The sequence below is a fragment of the Typopeltis vanoorti genome, chromosome 21, assembly GCF_054136105.1.
Source record: "Typopeltis vanoorti isolate ZY-2024b chromosome 21, IOZ_Tvanoo_1.0, whole genome shotgun sequence".
NCBI classification, from domain to species: domain Eukaryota; kingdom Metazoa; phylum Arthropoda; class Arachnida; order Uropygi; family Thelyphonidae; genus Typopeltis; species Typopeltis vanoorti.
In genome coordinates this window covers 41,633,843-41,655,769 of record NC_143569.1, presented here as the reverse complement: position 1 = coordinate 41,655,769, position 21,927 = coordinate 41,633,843, and the positions used below count along the sequence as shown (strand labels likewise).

Here is a 21,927-nt window from a genome sequence, read left to right as displayed (position 1 = left end):
TCCGCATTCCTTTAAAGGCTATGTGGAGGTCTCCTCTCAGTTATACAGCTTTGACCCTTAAGCACACCCCTCGAGGTACTCATTTAACCAGGAGATGCCAAGTACTTTTGCTGTTTATCATATGATTAGTAAAATATCTGCCGACGTCTTGAGTTTTTAACTTCTGGTACGCAGACGGATTCCAACAGTTCTAATTGAATTTTACTGCCATCATGAATTACAAAACTAAAATATTCCATCTTCAGTTTATTACCTGTTCACTCATCAGCACCCTCTGCAGTTATCTGAGTAGCATTAAACTTAAAAATTTTGGAAAGTTACAATTGTTTTAAAAAGTTCGCAGATATTCTCTGTTCATAATTTTTATGCCCCATTTCCTTTTATGTTTACAATCAGGGCACTTTATCTTAGTTTCGGTTCTCAGGATTCCAAACAAGCTTGTCGCTTTTGTCAATTGGCCTTTCGCCAGCTCATGGAAAAGCTATGGTATGGCATTTGTTTGAATATTGTGTAGCCTGTGGCTCGAATAAGTTAGTTTTATTTATTTTATATAACAGTTGTTGTTCGCTGTAGACTTTATTGTTATTATTATAACTAATTTATAAAATTAATATCTTTGAAGAATATTCATATTTGGTATTGTCTGTAAAATATACATATATTTAATTCTTATAAGTTTTGCGATGGTGATTAGTTGCCAGCTGACGTGGGGCTGTCAGTTTATAACAGGTTTGTGAATTGCAAAGCTCTTTTAAAAAGGCTAGTTGCTATACTGTATTAGACAAATCTTCCGCACAAAATTTAAAACTTATAATGGTGGAATAAATTCTTTTAAGAATGTATAAAATGCAGAGAAGACTTGCCGTAGCGAAGAGAGCACTTTGGTGTAAAAATTCTTTTGCAAAACAATTTTGGATTAATGTCTGAATCCTATTGTTTCGCGTAATGAGAGAAACAAATGGCCTGTGAGCAGTCAAACTTATGAGTTCGAAATGAAAATGCAATAAATTTTACTTTTCTGAACAACAGCAAATTTTGATTTTTATAAAACTATACATTTATTAATTGTGTTGAGGATATGTAGTTATCAGTTGACAACTTGCATATATTGATTGTCAGATAGCATAACATTTAATTGCAGCTTGATGACTAATGAATGTTTAAGATTTTAATTAATGATAACAGCATAAGGTGCACTTAACAAATTATGTAACATCTGTAAGCTTCATTTTGTTTGACCATCTGTGTATGTGTAAATACTCTGCTTTAGCTGGATTTTAATGAAATTTAGCAATTTGTATTCTTTACAAAAATTTATCAGAATATTGCAATTTTTTTCTTTTTAAATTAGGGTATTTGTAGAGGCAAAAATTGCCCCTTTGAAATATTATTTCTGAAGTTTTTAAATGATAAAGTAATATATCATTCTGTTGTTGAAATTGAATAAAATATAATATTTAGGATCTTTACTAAAATAAATTGCATGATTGCAATTTTGGTTTAAGTTGGACCATTTTTACTGGCAAAGCAGTTTGAGACAGTACAAAAATAATAATTATTGTTTGTGATAATGAATTACATTCTTCTTCTTCTTCTTCTACAGCTTCTCCCACTTAAGTGGGGTCACTGTTTGTTATGAGTCTCCTCCACACCTTCCTGTCTTGGGCTGTCACCACATCCAAGTTCTTCATCTTCAAGTCCTCTTCTACCAGCTCCCTCCATCTCTTCTTTGGCCGCCCACGCTTCCGCCTTCCTTGCACATCCATCTGCATGACCCTTCCCACATATTTGTCCTCCCTCCTCATCACATGACCAAATCATCTCAACCTTGCCTCCTGTATTTTCACTCCTAAGTTCGTATAGAATAATGAATTACATTACTGTGCACAAATACTATTGCAAGATGCACTATTTTTGATTATTGTGTCAAAATATCAAGCGAGAAAATAATGCACAAGTATATTGAAAAATCCCAGAATTCTACTTTTCTACCCAGACTTGATAATTTTTAAGTAAATACTCTGACAAAAAAAGGTTCATTAAATAATTCTATTCAATTTTCAGAACTGTTAGCCCTTACTTTTAGTTCATCTAACAGTCATTCTTTCATGATAATTTCTTCTCCTCCTGAGCACACAATGATGAAAAGACTACTCCCTGATCTCTTTATGTATCCTAATTTGTATTTTCTTATTATATTTAATGCATTCCTAGAATTCATTTATTACTACTATATATCTCTCTTGATACATTTCTCATAACCTGTAATTCTAAGTTGTTAAATTTCCATATTTATTCACCTCACTTTTCTTTCTATATTTATCTTTACACCCAAGGTAAACAACTTGTCATCTTTAAAGATTTCTTAAATAACACCAAAGTACTATTGATCTCTTTCCATCTGCTTCTCTCTCTCTCTCTGTTGATTCTGGCATAGCTATAGAGCATTATAATGTTTCACTTTGCAATTCCATAATATATCCCTTCATTCCTGAGATTTTCACATATCTGAATGATTAATTTGTAGAGAAGAGGGATGATTGACAAATATTTATAAGGTTTAACATTTTTAAAAAATATAATTTACTTCAATTTTTCAGTTATGATAGCAGATGCACATTGTTTGTCTTCCTTCCTAGAAAACAAACATTGTGCATCCTCTATTACAATGCTTTTCTCTGTTGAGACTTTGGATATGAGAAGTAGAAGAGGAGAATTAGGGTGGTTGTTGAGAGTGAAAGATATGTGTAATTGGGCAGGTGGTCATTGTGTTCCTGGATATGACATTGATAAATGAAGTCAGTGAGCAAAGATAATGGGTGTGTTGGAACATATGCATGTGACAAGAAGGTTGTAGAATTACAAAAGTGTGGGATGAATCTGAGGAACTGATGGATTGCAGTTGAATGGATTTGATATTTTTCATCTCTAAGGGCTGTCATTTGGTCAGAAATCTGGAGTAAAAGGAAGTGCAAGAGAGAGATGACTAAAGTCTTTTGTCATTAGAACTAGTGATAAATGTGCAATAGAGAGAGTTGTCAACACAAAGAAGAGAAAACTTAGGATGCACAGGAATCAGTTGATTCTGAAAAATGGGACAGGCTGCATTAGAAAGTCTAGTATGGAGGAGTTAGCTGAGAGGTCGTATAGATTGGACTGATTAGATTTGTATGAATGCTATGATCATCAGAGATAAGAAAAATTTATGATGCTGATAGTTAATTGAAAATTGTTAGTATGAATGAAACTTAGTTAGATGAGAATGATTTATTGATGGGACTTGAGCTGAAAAAGAAGCCATCCTTGGAAATTGTATAAGGAAAATGAACAAATGAATAGGTTTTTGCTTGGAGAATGTTGGGTGAATGCCCTGCGTCAGTATGTGTGAAAAAAATTTGATTGTATGGGCCTTCAAATGAGAGTCTTGATCATTGTCAAAAGACAATGAGTCTTGTATGTCTGGTGGTAATAATATTAATTTCAAATTTTTTAATCACATAATTTGAAACTGTTATGTTTATTTTTTTATTTAAATTAAAATTCATGCTTATTTCTTTGAAAAGCAATTGCCTCTATTTGCTGCATTCCTTCCCTTCTTGATCCACAACTGTCTAAGTTAGGACTTTGAGCTTTATGGAAGTAATGGCTGAAGCAGCTAAGGCTATGAGGTCAGTGTACTATCTCAGTTAATTGTGTGTGTGTGTGTGTTCTAGCCTCTTTTGCTGAATCATGCTATGATCACTTCCACCATGATGACACATGCAGTTATTCTCAAAAAAATAATTCATATTCTCTTTTTTTATTATTCTCTTCATTTTAGATTTGCTCTTTGGCTGGGAAGACCCTAGCTGTTCCTTTCCATTTAGAACATAAGGCAATTTTCAACCAAAGACGACAGTAGGACATAATTTTCAGCTGCTCTTGTATGGATGGAATAGCATGACTTTTTATATAAAAGGCAACTTGAGTTTTTCTTCTAAAAAAAAAAAACAGACCTGCTAGCGAATTCATAGTTAACAAACATAAGGTGATAAGAAGAGCAGAAAAAGGAAAGTGTCCCTGCAAATAGTTTTTTTTTTTCTGTTCACTTGACTTCAACCACCTTTTTAGAAGCAGACTTCCATACTCTTTCACAGTTTAACTCCAAACTCATAGAATACATTTTCCTTCCTCTTCATGTATTTGTTCTACTGCTGTCTGTTTAAAACAAGTTTGAAACAAACCCACTCTTTAACAAGTGTATTTTACATGCAGTTATGCAATTAAGCTCTCTCAATTATCCAAGTGCAGTAGGAAATTGATTTGCTGGTTGGATAATTAAAGGATCAGTTAAAATGAAAGCACAGTTACATGGTTCTTTACCAGAAGTCAGTTGATACACTACCCCATTCAAGGATTGGTTATTTGAAAATTTGAAGATTGGATAATTGAGAGATCACTGTGCAACTGACCATTCTCTCTCTCTCTCTTACTCTTCTTTGTCATTTGTCCGTAATCATGACTGCCTATGCTCGAGATATAAGGTTGATGTGTAGTTCAAAGTTATAGTCCTATTTCCACTAATATGTAAGGACATAGTTATTCTTTCCTTCTACAGTTTACATTATTTCCATTTGAATGATTATAATGCAGTAGATAAAAAAATAAAAATAAATAATTCATTGTCTTCAGTCTTTCAAGTGGAAATAATGGAAACCGATTCATCATTTGAAACATTTTGATGAGTAATCACATCCCTATGCCATATATTGTGGTTGTAATGCTAGACTTCAGTTAAGTCTTACTTATTTTTATGGTTACCATTTCAATTCTGTTAACCAGTGCTATAAAATTTATTTTCTTAATATTTCTTGGATTTTACATTAGTATACAAAAGTATACAAGCCAGCTTCATGAAATTTTCCTTCTTTCCTCCATCCACAAATTCTAATAGGTTTTATGTTTATCTTCCTTTGCCAATATTCTCAAACATGTTGCTATGTTGGCAAAAAAACAAACAAAAAATGGGTGTTGATTAATGTCACTGTCATAAGGAGTATTTCTCTGAATAAAAAGACATTTGTGACAGAAGGTGAGTTGGTTTCATATGGAGATAGCAGATTTTTTCATCTATAGTATTACATGAACATTTTCCTTTGCTGGAAAGACTTGCTTTGATGAATCCCATCTAAGATACAAGAAGCTTTTATAAGAGCTTTCAGTTGATAGTGAGTTAGCCAGTCTCATATGGTGACAGAATCCATATGAGACTGGCTAACTCATCATCAACAAAACAGGGAGACTGGAGAATGCATGTAATGGAGAACAGATATGGTGTCATCCTTTGTTGTTATATTCATAATTTCAAATCAACCAATCCAGTTTTCATTTTGAAAAGACACGTTGGCCTGAAAATGTATGGTGAAATTTAATGAAGAACACTGATGTGTTCATTGTGTCACTAAGATACTTAAGCTTAGAATGCTGGTTTAATGGTGGTCTATGGAATTGTTTGGACCTGGATCAGGGTAGATTTTATTATCATTAACACCTGACCTCATTGTAGGAGTTAGGAGTTCCATACCCCTCATGCAAAAAGAACATTGAACCATTCCTTTTAACCTATTCAGCACTCACCACACTCAGGCAATGCATTCCACATACCAGTTCTTTACATGGAAAGAACCTGCCTCTCACTTCCCTGCTCTCTTGTTTCATTAATAGGAAAAATTTCTTCCTCATTAATCTGGTAACAACCCTTCACCATCTTATATGTCTAAATCATATCCTCCTCTCCTTCTATTCACAAACTCTGCAAGTTGCATTCTCTCAATCTGTCCTCATATCTAACATTCCATAGACCTGACACTGACTTAGTAAACCTTCTCTAGACCCTCTCTAATATATTGTCATCCTCTTGAAAACCAGGTGACCATATCTGTGCATAGTAGGCCATGTGACCCAATCAAAGGCTTTTTCAAAGGAACCATAACTTCTTTGCTTCTGTATATCAGTGTCCTCATTATAACCATCATCCACTGTGATGTTCTTACAATTTTTGCAATGTGACCTGTAGGCCACTGTTCTCAGATCTCTCATCTTTACCACTTCTTTCAAAATTTCTCCATTACCGTATTTACTTGAATATAACTTATCCTTGCGGCTATCTTGCACCCTTGATTTTACTTCACAAAAAAAAAGAAATTAAAAAATTCACATATAGTTCGCACAAAAAAAAAAAAAGTTTAAAACTTTAGGAAATAGTAAATGTTATGGCATTTTGAGATATTTTGGAATCCGGTCGAAGAAGATTGGCATTTCAACTCGACAATCGTCAGCTTGCCTTTGTTGTTTACTTACGTGATGTTTTGTTAATACAGCACCAGTCATATGCATAGAAATGGAAGCAACCAGCAGAAGAAATGTAGGAGTGAGAGAGCATCGACTTCTACTCAATATCAGATAGAAGAAATGTAGGAGTGAGAGAGCATAGACTTCTACTCAATATCAGATTGTGTGTGTGGGGGGTGGGGGGGGGTTAAGATTAAGAGACTCATTAGAATTGTTGTGCAATTGGATTTTTGATTGCTTGGGACATGATTTTGCTTCTGTAATTAATTATAGAAGCATCGTCACTAAAAGCTTCAAATATATCACGTGATGAAGGTGAATGGTTGATCGCATAAATAACGTTGATAATTAAAATTTAAATACATTCATTTTATAAATGTGAGCAATTATAAATTATGACGAATACCGAGGATATAATTATAAATGTCAATTTAGTATTTTTTTCTGAAAATCTCCACATATATCTTGCAGCACGATTTTTTAACTAATTGTGGGAGGAAAAAAAGTGCAAGTTCTATTCAAGTAAATATGGTAATTGTATACTCTGCATACCAACCTTACCTACAAATTTCAGGACCTTGCACTATGCAACATCAAACTGATAGTTCCACTCACTTGCCCACTCATATAGTTCTATTGAGATCCTCCTGCAAGGCTACAACATCTGCTCTACTTCTCATAATTCTTTCCAAGTTTGCATCATCAGCAAGCAGCTGCATGTCTCCAGATAAGTCAGTTCTAGTGTCATTAAATTAACATGCAAGTTAAACATTAATGGTCCCAAAACAGATCCCCTGTTGCATTCCACTTTGAGGATATTCTTGGACCTTTCCCCTTGGAGATATCACTCCCCCCCCCCATACACAACCTGCTGATAACTGACAGCTGATCATGCAGTTCAGCTCACTTGTATGTTAACTAATTCCATCTGTTTCAATTCTGCTACCAGCTTGTTATGTGGCAGTCTATTTAAAGCTTTTGGAAAATCTAAGTATACCATTGTGTATGCATATCTTTTATCCAGTGAATTTGTGATCTTACTGTAATACTCAAGCTGAATGCTAAAGCACGAACTCTCTCTAACAAACTCATATGACCATCATAAAGAATAATGCTATTATCAGTCCATTTCTGAATCCTAGTTGTCACCAACTTCTCTAACACCTTAACAACTCCAGACACACAGACTGGGCTATAGTTTCTAGCTTCATTTTTATTCCTTCTTCCTCCTCTTTCATGAAGTGGAATAATTTTTCCCACCTTTCAACCTGCTCTGTTGCAAGGCTCATGTTAAGCAGTTGTGCCAAAAAGTGCCATTAATTCCCACAGTGATATATTATCAAGTTCTGCTGCCTTATGAACATCAAGTGTACTTAATTCTTCATAATCTCCTGTTCATTCACCATCAGTCCTTCCTCTGCCATATCCTTTACACTTCAGCTTCTTGTGATGTCAGCTTCACGAGGATGGCATGCCCTGATAAACTGCTCATTGAATACTTCAACTATATCCTCTACATTGGTTACTAATCTACCATTGTCATCAACTAGCATTATTCTTCCATAGTCATTTTCTTCTACTTGCCATATATCAAAAGAACTCACTAGGATTTTTCTTGGCTTGATTGGCTAATTTCTTCTCATACTGTTCTTTTCTGTCTTTACCAACTAAAGTCACCTTCCTAGCCTGCTCTTTGTATTCTTTATTCAACTGATTATTACCAACATTCATCTTGCATTATCTCCATAGTGTTCTGCCTTCTTCCAGATTTCATGTCTTTATTCACCCATTTTACTCCTACCTTATTTAGCATGCTCACCTTTGGAATACACTCAGACATTGCTGCTGTTAAGTAGCTCTTGATCAGTGTCCAAGCAGCATCTGCCTCCTTTCCACTCAACTCTCCTTTCCATGCTATAGCTCCCAGTTTTTTCATAATCACTAGCCTTGTTGGTTCCACACATATCCCTTCTTCACAGAAGTTCTCACAGGACTGGCTACAATCTAGGTGATTACTTCGTGGTCATTCTCAACCAGGGGAGGATTAGATACTCTGTTGACAGTCACATTCTCTGTATAATCAGATTTGTGATCTGTGGTTGTCTTCTTTTTCCTCTTGTGTCATATCCCATGTATTTGAGGTCAGCCTTTTTTATATGTGCAATCCCAACCAACCTGTCACAGAGCCTGACGTTGTGTGTGTGGGGGGGTATTTTTGTCTGTAAAAGTGTGTGTGTGTTCATAGGGCCGGTTTGCCTGTTCTGAGGGATGAAAAACCAGAGTTTCAGGGAGGAAAAATACCCTCCACCTCTGTATGAGACTGGCTAACTCACCTTTAGTTGAAAGAGATCAGATAACGGTTCCTCACTTCATAGACGGGAATTAAACCTGGGTCTCTCCAACCAAATGGCTTCGTCTATACTGACTGAGCTATGGAGGCTCTGAGATCCGCGGTTGTCCTCCATTACATATTACTTAAGGGACAACAGTCTTAAGTACTTGAGAAATTCCTTCTTCATATTCCCTGATTCTATCTTTTCATTTCAATCAGTATTGCTGTAATTGAAATCATCCACAATGATCACCCTTTGCTTGCTCACTAATCCAAGTCTCCTCTCCATTTGTGTCTATTCTCCACTTTCCTTGGCTTATAGCAGCACCCAACTGAATATCTCATTCTATCCATCTCCACTTCATGCCTACTGCTTCAAAATCACTGTCTTTTTTTTTTTTTTTTTGCTTTGTTTCTCAACCTTGCATGGACATAATTCCCCTGCCATCATCAGCAATACTCTCTATCACTTCTTTTGCCCTTCATATCCTCATGAAAAACATCATATCCTTCCGTTTCAGTTCCCATCAGCATATCATTCTCATCCAACCATGCTTCACTTATTCCTGAGATTATTTTACTTATTTATTATTATTATTACTATCCCAAGATCCCCATGGAGTCAAAGACTCATCTAGGAGGTCCTTTTGTCATACACACAGCCCATCATACCGCACTTTAAACACACTTAAATTCTCTGCTGACTCCACACTCTCAGGCAAGGCATTCCAATCATTTACAACTCTGCATGCAAAAAACCTGCTTCTCACCCCCCCCCCCACCACTCACACTCTCCTTATACAGCTTCCACAGATGACCTCTGGCTCTCCCCTGACCCTGATCTCCAACTGTTTTCTGTAAAATCTCTCCAGCATTGATCCTATAACAATCCCTTGCCAACTTGTAGGTCTCTATCATATCACTCCTCCTCCTATCCAAGGTTGAGAAGATGCAATTTGCATCTTCTCAACCTTTCCTCATATATGACATTCCAGAGAAGACTGCTTCAAAGAACAGAAGTAGATTGAAAGAAAGAGGAATGAGAAAATATTTGTTGGTCAGCATTGAATTGTAACTACAGTAGTTGTTTTTCAGCTCCACTTATGTTATTTGTAGATTTAACAGAAATGTAAAGAATAATTACTGCCATCTCTGTGAAACATTGCCCAGGAAAGGCACAAAGCAAAAACAGATTAACTCTGAGATTGGCTGGATTGGATGAGATAGAAAATCATAATTCACAAATTGTTCTATTTTTTTGACAGCATAAAGATATTTTTGGACTTTTTAGAGTTAGTAACTGGACAAGTGAAAAGTAATCTCTTGAGTGGTAAAAGATACCAAGTGTTATGAGACCGAGGAAGCTTCAGATGTGATGTGTTTTCGCTTAAAAGGCTAGAGGTAAATGTCAGTCCTAGAAAGATCCTGTCATGTTTGATGAGCTAGGTTTTTATCAAAAGTAAGGGAATGTGCACTAAGATCTTTTTACAAGAAAAAAAAAAATGGCACTATGATTTGGTAGTATGGAAATCCATATTTCGAGCACTGGTTGTGGATCTTGAATCTTGGGATGCTTGAGTACTGCAAGGTTTGTGAAATGGGTAGGAGGAATGGTGCATGCTATGGATAGGATTTGAGGTCAGTGAGAGAAATTCATTTACTTATAGGATAAAGAGAGTAAACGATAGAGCAGAGCTCTTCACATTTATTAGTAGAGAATTCTAAAAAGGGAATGCTATGTATATACAGTGAGAAAAAATATTTGCACAAAAGCTGAAGGCAAATCACAAGATGGTAATTTGTGGAGCAGCCCTTTATGCTAATACTACATAATATCAAATGCCTAAGAAATGTCAAGTATCACATTACAAGTTTCTTCTGTCTGTTAAACTAAGGAATTGTTTTCTTTAAAATCCTTATCATTTCTTTAAAGTTGGTTCTAGCTGTATACACCACAAATAAAACAACTTCAGGCCTTTAAGATTAAAATCCTTAGCAGTTTAGTTTTGTTACTCTTATGTTTATTATCAACCATAGCTTTTGCCTGCCTTTGCAGTGCAGTTTTCATGGACACTGTGCCATTACTTTAAATGATGAAGACCAAAAAAAAAAAAGAAAAAAATAATAATAATTATGTAAGCAAATCTAAATCATTCTTTCTTTTAGTAAAATAATTTGACTGCTTTATGATTTGCAAATATATATAGCAATGAGAAACATTTACAGACTTGCAACCATGTGTACTTTTTTTTCCCCTAGGTCTTTAGTGTATTAAAATAGTGTTTGCATTTCCATGTTTTTCATGATGATGCCTTTCAGCACCCCATGCTTCTTTGATATTAAGCTAATGTTTTTGTTTACAGTACTTCTAGGTTTATTCTAAGAGTATAGCAAAATGTATGAACTAAATTTGGAATCTGTAGAAGGGACTCATTATTAGGTTTAATGGAATGAATAACACAGAGGAACAATAAAATATCAATTTATTGGATTCTATATTTCATCTCTGTCACAGAGACATCATCAGGGATACAATCTCATAATTGTAAAAGCACACACAAAAACTCTCAAAACAATAAACGAAAAAAAAAAAAAACTTAACTGAAAGCCTAAAATCCTCTGAGGGATGGTGTTGGATAGGAGACCTATTAATTAGGCATCCCACCTTGCAGACATAGACCAGAGAAATGAGAACAAAGACTTATTGAATCTGCAGTGATTTTACATAGGTTATTCTTTCTTTCTTTAAAAAAAAAATTGGACCTGGAGATTGCCAATTGGAGAAGTTTTTGATGAATTTAATTCTATTATGGTGAACAACATGGAAATATTAAAACATTTGTCTAGCTATGGAGGAGATCATAGGCTAGTGAGAGCAAGGATAAAAATAAACATCGAGAGAGAGATTTGAAATTGGTAATCAAAGCTCCGGAATATGAACCATAAAGAAAAATTCAATGAAAAAATTATTGGAAGATGGTTGAAAGAAAGGAATATGAATGAATCAGATTTATCTGATAGAATAGAAGAATAATAGAAGTTGATAAAAATTTACTAGCCTGATTGGCCAAGTGGTTAGTGTATCCACTCTCCAGCCAAAAGGCTGCTGTTACGAATCTTGCCGTGGGCATGGATTTTGTGTTTGTATGAAAATATTAATGGTGGGTGGTACATGGTGTTCGTGTAGATGATAGTTGGAATTCGTTGTAGGTGGGTTCAGTTGTAGAGTAGGCACCCTCCCTCGATGAATCTTTGAACTCTCTGGAGTTCAAAGACTCATCAAGTCTTTGAATCATAATAATGTACTACTAATAATAAATATATATATATTTATTATTATTATTAATAACAAATATATATATTTATAATAAAATAAATATATATAATATAAAAGTAATAATAATGATGATAATTTAAGAAATTACCAGCAAATAGAACATCTGAATCAAAACTTACTTTATGGACACTTGATGTAATCAAAGAAATAGAGGAATTAAGGAAATGGAAACATAGAAGTAGTTACAGACAATACAGAATTTGTAGAAATGAGAAAGTTAACAAAGAAATCAAAAATGACATAAAAAATGTATAAATTATATATTTAGTTTACTTCTTTATCCAAGTGTGTAAGCAAACAAAGGCAGAATAAAAAAAGCAAAAAAATAAAAAATTAAATAAAAAGCAAACTTTGTTTGCGCCTGAAGTATCTTCAGGACTGGAGCAACTCGTGGCAAAGGTGGGCCAAGTTCTCGTCACTTTTCTTAGTACTAAGGAAAGCAATGAGAACTTGGTCCACCTTTGTCACGAGTTGCTCCAGTCCTGAAGATACTTCAGGTGCAAACTTTGTTTGCTTACACTTGGATAAAGAATTAAACTAAATATATAATTTATAGTCTAACCAAGTGAAAAAAAACTTCCAAAATAAAAAAATGTAATTTAAGAAAATTCAAAACATAATGGAAAGCAAAAAATCTCTGAATATTATGAAATGAGTTATACTGAAGGAAAAATGGATTTCATAACTTAAAAATAAGCAAGGTAATGGTATAGTATTATTATTAACATCTAACCTCCATGGAGTCAGAGACTCATTTCATGATATTTAACAAAAAAAAAAAAAAATTCCACTTCATTGGCATAAATCAATGATTGATTATCTTATATAAAAAGGGGACAGCAAAGATGAAATCAATAATTATGGGCCAATCAGTTTATTATCACAATTGTACAAGAGCTTATATCTATTAATGAAATAAAATCGCAAGATTTTTGGATATTACATAGCCATGTGAAACAAGCAGGCTTCAGAGCAAGATTCTTTACAACAGATCACATCCATACTGTGAAGCCAATAATAGAAAAAAGTATGGTATAGTATGATAGACAAAATAACGGAAATATGTAGGTATTTTTATAGAAACCAGCAGAGAAATAGATACAGATCCTCTACTAAATTTAGATGCAGCACATACAGAATCATCTATCTTAATAGAAAAATTATGGCAAATCTTGATGTCAGCCAAGAATTATAAAAGTCCTGGAGAAGAAAGACAGATTAGCAGAAGCACAAAATATATTCAGTTTCATTAAGGTCATACTGGATATGTTCAATGATATTTAACTACAGAAAAAAATTCCACCTCATTGGCTAAATCAATGATTATCTTACATAAAAAGGGGACAGCAAAGATGAAATCAATAACTATAGGCCAATCAGTTTATCACAATTGTACAAGAGCTTATATCCATTAATGAAATAAAATTGCAAGATTTTTGGATATCACATAGCCATATGAAACAAGCAGGCTTCAGAGCAAGATTCTTTACAACAGATCATATCCATACTATGAAGCCAATAATAGAAAAAAGTAAATGAATATCATTTTCTTACATATTACTGTTTGTAGATTTTGAAAAAGCCTTTGTTTCTTTATATCAATCAGAAAAAATAAACAGCTTAAAACAACAGGTCATCCCAGCAAAATACTAGATTATTAAACACTATATATCAGGCCCGCACAACTTGATTGTCTTTGAGGGCCAAACCCAACTTGGACCACCTGAAAGTTTATTTTTCACTTGGTTAGAGTATAATAAAATTAGTTGAATCCTTTTTCCAAGTGTGAGCAAACAAAGTTTGCTCCTGAAAGTATCTTCAGGACTGGGGTAAGGTGGTACAACACCGGGGCAACTCGTTGCAAAGGTGGAGCAAGCTACGGAGATACTGAGATAGGAGTGTTGGTAGCTTGCTCCACCTTTTGCAACGAATTGCTCTGGTGTTGTACCACCTTACCCCAGTCCTGAAGATACTTTCAGGCGCAAACTTTGTTTGCTCACACTTGGAAAAAGGATTAAACTAATTTTATTATTGGACCACCTGACCAAGGGCCAGATCACTTCGGACCGTGAATTTTAGACTAGTCCACTGCAGCTAAACTTAAGTAAATTTGTTAGTAGGTCTACAGTAAATACTAATTAATATGCATATTTAAATTTTTTAGAGAGTTAAAATTATAATCAAAATTATTTACAAACATATATAGCTGCAAAATTTCTCAATAAAAACCATTTAAACATAAACACAAAGTTTACTAATAATTTCACGGAGAATATCACAAATATCAGTGACAATGTCACGTTGTGACATTCAGAGTGTCACAATGTGACACATTGTATTTCTTTGTTGCCACTATTTTATCAAAGTTTGGTGCATGTTTGAAGTGGACTTAGAGGCCGTTCTTAATATGGCCTCTAAATTGATATCACTTAAAGATGAACACTGTTTGGTTTTGTTCAAGTTCATGACCGAAAATGTTTGTTCCCAAACATACAAAATATCTGGTAGGCAGTATCCAACAAACTTTTAAATTTATCCTGATCCAGAATAGAATAAAACTCTTGTAAAGTACTCTCCCTATGCTTGACCCGATAGTTTTCAGAACATTGGAGATTAATAACTTCCATCTGGAGTTCGACAGGTAGATTTCCTGCTTCGACAGAAAATGGATCTTCAATCACTTTTATGTGGACTTAGTCTTCATTATTCAATGGCATTCTTTTCTGAAACTCCTCACTTAGAAGTGATATGTGCTTCATATATTTCCACCCACCATTGAATGATATTCTGATGGAATATTCTGTTGACAAATTAAATGTGACATATCCCCCTTAGCAAGTTGATTTTCAAACAAACTTAATTTCATTTTGAATGCCTTTTATAAGAGACATAAACTGAAAAACAAACTTATTTTTTCCCTGAAGCTGTAAGTTAAGGTCATTCAAGTGATCCAAAATGTCACACAAGAAAAATAAATCTTGATTCCATTCTTCATCCATTATTTCTGGGAATTTTTCCATATCTTCTTGAGATTCCAAAAATTCAACTAGTTAATTTTTTAGAACCACAAAGCGTGACAAAACTTTGCCGCGACTCAAACAACGTATATCAGTGTGGTATGGTAGATCCCTGTACTCGGCATCATTTTTTTTCTAGAAATGCCTGAAACATTCTGTGTTTAAAACCTTGAGCTCGAATATGGTTAACCAGAGCAAATACTACTTTAATCACATGATCAAACTGCAAAACCTTTGAACATAACACCTGCTGATGAATTAGGCAGTGAAATTTTGTCAATGGTTTACCTGAATGCTGTTCAATAAATGTTACAGCACCAACATTTTTTCCCCACATAGATGGGGCACCAGCAGTGCAAACTGCTACTAAATTCTTGAAATTTAAGGATAATTTTTTGATTACACACAGTGGTGAGCTATGGAAATTTTAATAATGGACTCCCATCGTCGAGCAAAAAAAAAAAAGGGGGGGGGAGATAACTTAACCCTTATAATACTTATATTGTGACTTTGATTCTGACAGATATGATGATTCCTGTAGGATATCAATCATTAATGCTAGATCTTTTAAAAATTCCAAATTGAGAATTCGGTTTAAAAAGCCCTTATATTTATCATTCGATGCAAAATGCTTGCATAAAGCTGGGTAATTTCTCCACCCAGCAAGAAGTGTTCGTACACCGCAAGCTGCTGATCGTGGTCCAAACACATGGTCGATCTTTAAAATTTCGATACCAAGATCTTTTGCAATCGTATTTAATTCTCGTTGATTTTTTGGTGATTGACGATAAAAAGCATATAATTTATCCATAAATATTTCAAAATGATTTATTTCTTTAATTTTTTTATCGAGTTGTCTAATGCTAAGTGTAAACGATGAATGCAATGCCAAATCACAACGTTGGGAAATTTTTGTAGAAGTTTGATTGCAACACCTGATTTGTTTCCTAACATTACACTAGCTCCATCAGAACAAAATGCAATGAAATGATTTTTAATATAGTTATCAGAAAATCCATATGAATTTAAAGTAGCAATTATAGTAGCATGTATACATTTTGTGGTGGTATTTTCTAGTTCTACAAGATTATTAAACAAGAAGAACAAGGGGCTCGCAAATTTGAGAAAAATTTAACAAAGGGCTCATGCGAGCCCCTTATAGCTCACCACTGGTTACATCTTTACATTTTCTGCACTATCCTTTCCTATTGTTCTTCCTTTCATTGAACACAAACCAGCAAGTTCCTCTGTGACCTCAAAATTCTTATTAATGCCTCTTACATATATTAAACGTTGTGTAGTATCTTTTACGTCAGTACTTTCATCCATAGCAAGTGAATAATAGACAAATGCACTAGCTGATTTTTGCAGGTTATCTTTAAGATCCTTGGCAATATCAGCCACCCTGTGCTTGAACAGTCATACGGGAGAAATTGATATTTTCAAAATTATTTTTTCTTATCAGGACACAATTCGGAAACTGCAATCATCAGACACCTTTTTATCAACTCTCCCTCAGTAAATGATTTGCCAGCACAAACTATTTCTTGTGATATTTTTAAGCTTACCTTTGTGGCAACTTCATTTGCAAATGTCACTTTTTTAAAGGCTTGTTGCTCACCGCTAAGGACTTTCAATAACTTTGCTGCTTTTATTTGCTTTTCACTTGCATCCAACTTGCCAAGGTTAGGATGTTTGATTCAAAATGACATCTCAGATTGTACTCTTTTGGCACAGCGATAGATTCCCAGCAAACAATGCTCACTATTTTGTCCTTAAACAACATAAAAAAAATTTGTTTGTTTACTCAGGATTAAATGCTCGATGTTCTGAATCTATTTTAAGGTTCGGAACATTGAGCTAATGATGAAAAACTCACAATAATGCAGGTTAGTTATGATAACAGTTATGTAATATATTGCTCCAGCTACAACCAACCACTACACATTCTTTCTCGTTCGTAGACATCAAGTCGTTATCACGGAGATGTAACTTTGAATTTCCTCGCAGCGACACTAGCGCTAACAAAACCTCGAAGTGATTGTAATAATTTGTTATTAAATGCGACAGTGGGAATAACTCCAAATACAATTTGTCGAGTTGAAAGAAACATGATTGTGACATTATTTGCATGAACGTAAACATACAGAGTCTTAGTAAAAATTTAATTCAAATCGTCTCATTTCGTATTCCCCATATGAATTATTAATTTCGATCAGGCAGACGGGCCAAAATAAATAGCACTGTGGGCCACATATTGTACAGGCCTGCTATATATCATGCAATAGCCCATATAAATAGAACATAGGAGAAAGGAATTCAGCATTGAGAATGGGATGAGGCAAAGAGATCTGATATCAACCCAATTTTGTGCTATATTAGAATTCTTTAGGATTGCCTCATGGGAAACAATGTAATTAACATAAACAGCAAAAAAATCTCAATCATTTACATATTGTAGAGATGCAGTTCTGTTACAGAAAATAAAGAAGCTCAGGAAATGCTAAATGACCTTAACGGAGAAAGCAGAAAAAAAAAGTTTAAATATTGACATAACTAAAACAAAATTAATGATAAATTTGGATCAAATTAAACTTTGATTAGCAGATAATCCTGTTGAAATTGTGGATGATTTACATTTACCTTAGACAGTTTTAAAGAAAGACAAGGTTAAAGAAATAAATTTGCCAGCCTGGTTGGCCAAGTGATTAGCATACTTGCTCTCCAACCAACCGGTCATGGGTTCAAATCTGGCTGTGGGCATGGATGTTTGTGATTTTCTTTAGGTGGGAGAGGAATGTCATCATTTTGTGCGTGACCACCACCTTGCTTATTAGAGGCCCTGAAGTGGCTTGAAAAAATATCCATATTTGATCTCCAGAGCAGAGTACAAGTAGGTTTACTAATAACTTTTCATGGTGGGAACCACATAAAGAAAGAAAGAAGACTCACTCAAGGAACCAAAGCATTTTGGCTATATGAAGATTATCTGTTATGAGATTTTTCCTGTAGGCTTAAAAAAAAAAGCTATTTAATATGTGCATTATTCCAGTGTTTATCTCTGGAAGTGACACGTGGCCAACAGCTAAAAAACAGGAAGACAGGTTTCATGTGGACCAGAGAGCCTTGAAGAGAAGAATGCTCCATATAACAAAAAAGGGATAGCATTAAAAATAATGACTGGAGTAGAGGATATTGTGACATATTGCATATAAATAGAGATGAGCTTGTCATGTTAGCAGATTGACAGATTAAGGATGTACAAAATTAAGCACTGAATGGATACCAAGTAAAGGTAATCAAAGAACTAGACAGATGAATCTGCAAAGGTTAGGCATTATATTCAGACCTCCAAAGAGTCACTCATTGTGTAGGGTCTCTCTGTCAAGTCCGCAGGTGCACGTGCACACACACACAGCTTATCATACTGTATCTGAAATGCATTCAGTTCCCTGTAGTTACCACACTCTTCATTCACCTTACTCTCCATGCAAAAATCCTTCTTGCTTCTTTGCTCACACACTTCTTCCATGGATAACCCTTTGTTCTTTCCATATCTTCCACCATTCTCTGTAAAACCTCTTCAATTAATCTGATAAAAACTCTTTACCAAACTTATATCTCTGTCATATCAATTCTCTCTATTCACTAGATTCTGCATTTTGGATTTTCTTAACCTTTCTTCATACTGAACATTCCATAGACCAGAAACCACCTTAGTCAATCACCTATGGACCGTTTCCAATATCTCTTCATCCTTTTGAAGACCAGGTGATCACATCTGTGCACAGTAGTCCATATGTGGCTCAAGGTTGTATATAACGAAACCATAAATAATAAATTACACGATAACCACAGTAATTAACTTCAATGAAATAAAGGTACAAATATTTTGTACTGAAATTAACAGTACATCATCAGTATAGACAACAAGCAATTCAAAGGAATGGAATACAAAGTACATAACAGTCTGTGGATTTACCAATTAATTTTTGCATGCTAGAAATTAATATTAATAAAATATTATTCAATAATTCTTAAAAATTATTTTTTTGATGGTTATATAAGATAAGAATCTCCCAAACGTTTGGGAGAGAGAGAGAGAGACAATCATTTCGATTCAGATTTGGCCGATGTAAAAGGGCTTTGCAACTTTCTTTGAAAAGGAGGTGTTCGTATTTAAACTTGCATCCATGGAGAAGACGAGCTTTATCCCACTGGATATTGTGGCCAGACTAGACCAGACTTTTGAGGTTTCATGTATTCAATATAATATTGATGTTCAGCCATTCTTTTTTCCAAAGCAGATAATTGACTCCTATGTTCCAACACCTCAGTATTCTTCAACAGACTGCAGGATTCCAATCCTTTATATTTCTGGCATCTCGGAACCGATTGGCAGAATTTTGAAGAAGTATCATCTCATTCCCACATTATCCTATTTCAAAATTTCTCACCTATTGCCATCTACAAAAGACAAACTGGCACCTCTCTCATTAGCTGATGTTTACCAGATACTGTGTGAATTTAACATAGTCTGGACAAACAAGCTGTTCTGTGCAAAAAAGAATGACTGAACATCAATATTATATTGAATACATGAAACCTCAAAAGTCTGGTCTGGCACAACATAGTATTGACACTAAATACAATATCCAGTGGAATAAAGCTCGTCTTCTCCAGATGCAAGTTTAAATATGAACACCTTTTCAAAGAAAGTTGCGAAGCCCTTTTACATCAGCCAAATCTGAATTGAAATGATTCTCTCTCCCCCAAAAGTTTGGGAGATTCCTATCTTATGCAACCATCAAAGAAATAATTTTTAAGACTTATTTAATAATATTTATTAATATTAATTTCTAGCACGAGGCAACAGTTTTTAATTGGTAATCCACTGATTGTTATTACTTTGTATTCCATTCCTTTGAATTGCTTGTCTACATTGATGATGTGCTGTTAATTTCAGTATGAAATATTTGTACCTTTTGTTTCATTAAATTTAATTCCTGTGATTATCGTGTAATTTATTATTTATAGTTATGCCACAGGGACCTTTTAAAGATAATGGAACCATAATCTCCCAACTTCTATAAATCTGTGTCCTGTGTATTTTTGGTCCCTATCCAACATCCCCTCCCCAGATCTTATTTCCTCCACATCAGTTGTATACTCTACAATTGTATTTTTATTTTTAAAATTTTAAAACAAATTCTGGAACACTGAACTGGTAACCTCACTCCCATGCCCATTCACTCAGTCTATTTAAATCCTCTTGTAAAGCTACAGTGTCCGCTCTGCTCCTTATAGTTCTCCACAACTTTGTGTTATCTGCAAACAATTGAATCCACAAGGTTAAACAGCAGTGTCCCTAAAACAGACCCTTGAGACACCACCACTACGGACGTTCCTCTTCTGGGATATTGCTCACCCCATACACAACTTGCCAATACCTATCAGACAATCTCATATGCCATGCACAGCAATTCCATTCTGCGCATCAAAGAATGCCACTGCTGTCAACCTAGTTATGTTTCTAGTTCTGTATCTTGGTTCTCACTAACCTATTCAACACTAAGTAATGACAACACTTGAGACAGATTGGCCTATAATTTGAAGCTTGAGTCGAGTCACCTTTATGAAGTAGTACAATTTTACCTTTCTTGCACTTCTTTGGGACTTTCCTTAATGTAAGACTTATACTAAACAAATGTCAAGGCAGATGCCAGTTGTCTGGTACATTCCTTTAAAACACCTGGTGATATATTATGAAGCCCCACAGCCTTATTAACATTTATTCAATTCTCATATACCTCCTGCTCACTCATAGTGAGTCTCTCCTTCAACCCCCTTTCCACTGCACTTTATAAACTGGTCATTTAATATCTGAACTGTAGCCTTCACAGCAATTATCCTTTTTCCATTTCATCTAATATTGTCCTCCTATAACCATTCTTTCTTCTGCTAGATACATTGTCAAAAGAACTCTCTATAGTTCTTTTTAGCTTCATTAGATAATTTCCAATCATATGGTGGGGGAGGCTAAAAAGTTCTGATGAACACCTAGAACAAAAATAATATTAAAGCAACTGATATAATTACAAGAAATAACATATCTTAAAACCTTTTTTAACTTTAATGTTTCATCAAATTGTTATAGTTTGTTTTTTTTTCTTTTAGGATATTTAAGAAGACGTGTCGGAGGTTTTGAAGAAATTCGAGACACAGGTGCAAGCTATCAAGTATTTCTGCTGCAAGAAAAGTCCTCAACTGTGATTCACCAAATTTTGTGTGAGACTTTAGGGGACTGTTCTCCAGCATATCCAACAGTTGACAGATGGATGGCCAAGTTTAAAACGGGGCATCCTGAGACAACAGATACCCTCAGGACAGGAAGATCTTCCACAGCGATCGCACCTGAAAACATCAATGCAGTACATGCCATGATCCTTGATGATAGATGAATACCAGCCAAAAACATTGCAAAGACTCTAGGGATATCCAGGGAACAAGTTGAGGTCATTATCTATCAAGATCTGGACATGCAGAAGCACTTGGCGAAATGAGTCCCCAAGTGTTTGAATGTTGCCAAAAGATGGAATGTGTGCGGTCATCTCAAGGGATTTTGGGTCATTTTGAGAAATCAGGTGCAAATGTTTTGGCTCATATTGTGACTCTTGGTGAAAGATGGCTTCATTACTATGACCCAGAGACCAAACAACAGTCAATGGAGTGGAGATACAAAGATTTTCCATGGCCAAAGAATTTCCAAACCAAAAAGTCGGCAGGGAAGGTTCTTGACATTGTCTTTTGGGACATGGATGGTGTGATCCTTACCAAGTACCTCAAAAAAGGTGTTTATCCAACAGTTCTAAAGGAATTCATGATAAGAATTATAATAATATTTTTATAAT

General features: G+C 34.7%; 1 protein-coding gene across 3 annotated transcripts in view; it reads left to right on the top strand.

Moving 5' to 3' along the window:
• Positions 1-301: 301 nt before the first annotated feature.
• The window catches only part of LOC150094771 (RCC1 and BTB domain-containing protein 1-like), a 224,173-nt gene continuing 202,547 nt past the window's right edge, over positions 302-21,927 (top strand). For 2 of the 3 annotated variants that reach the window (XM_090410997.1, XM_090410999.1), the window contains exon 1: positions 302-486. In XM_090410997.1, the coding sequence (XP_090267123.1) occupies positions 484-486 (3 nt within the window). In that variant the 5' untranslated portion in view covers positions 302-483. The other variant, XM_090410998.1, reaches the window with a different exon arrangement.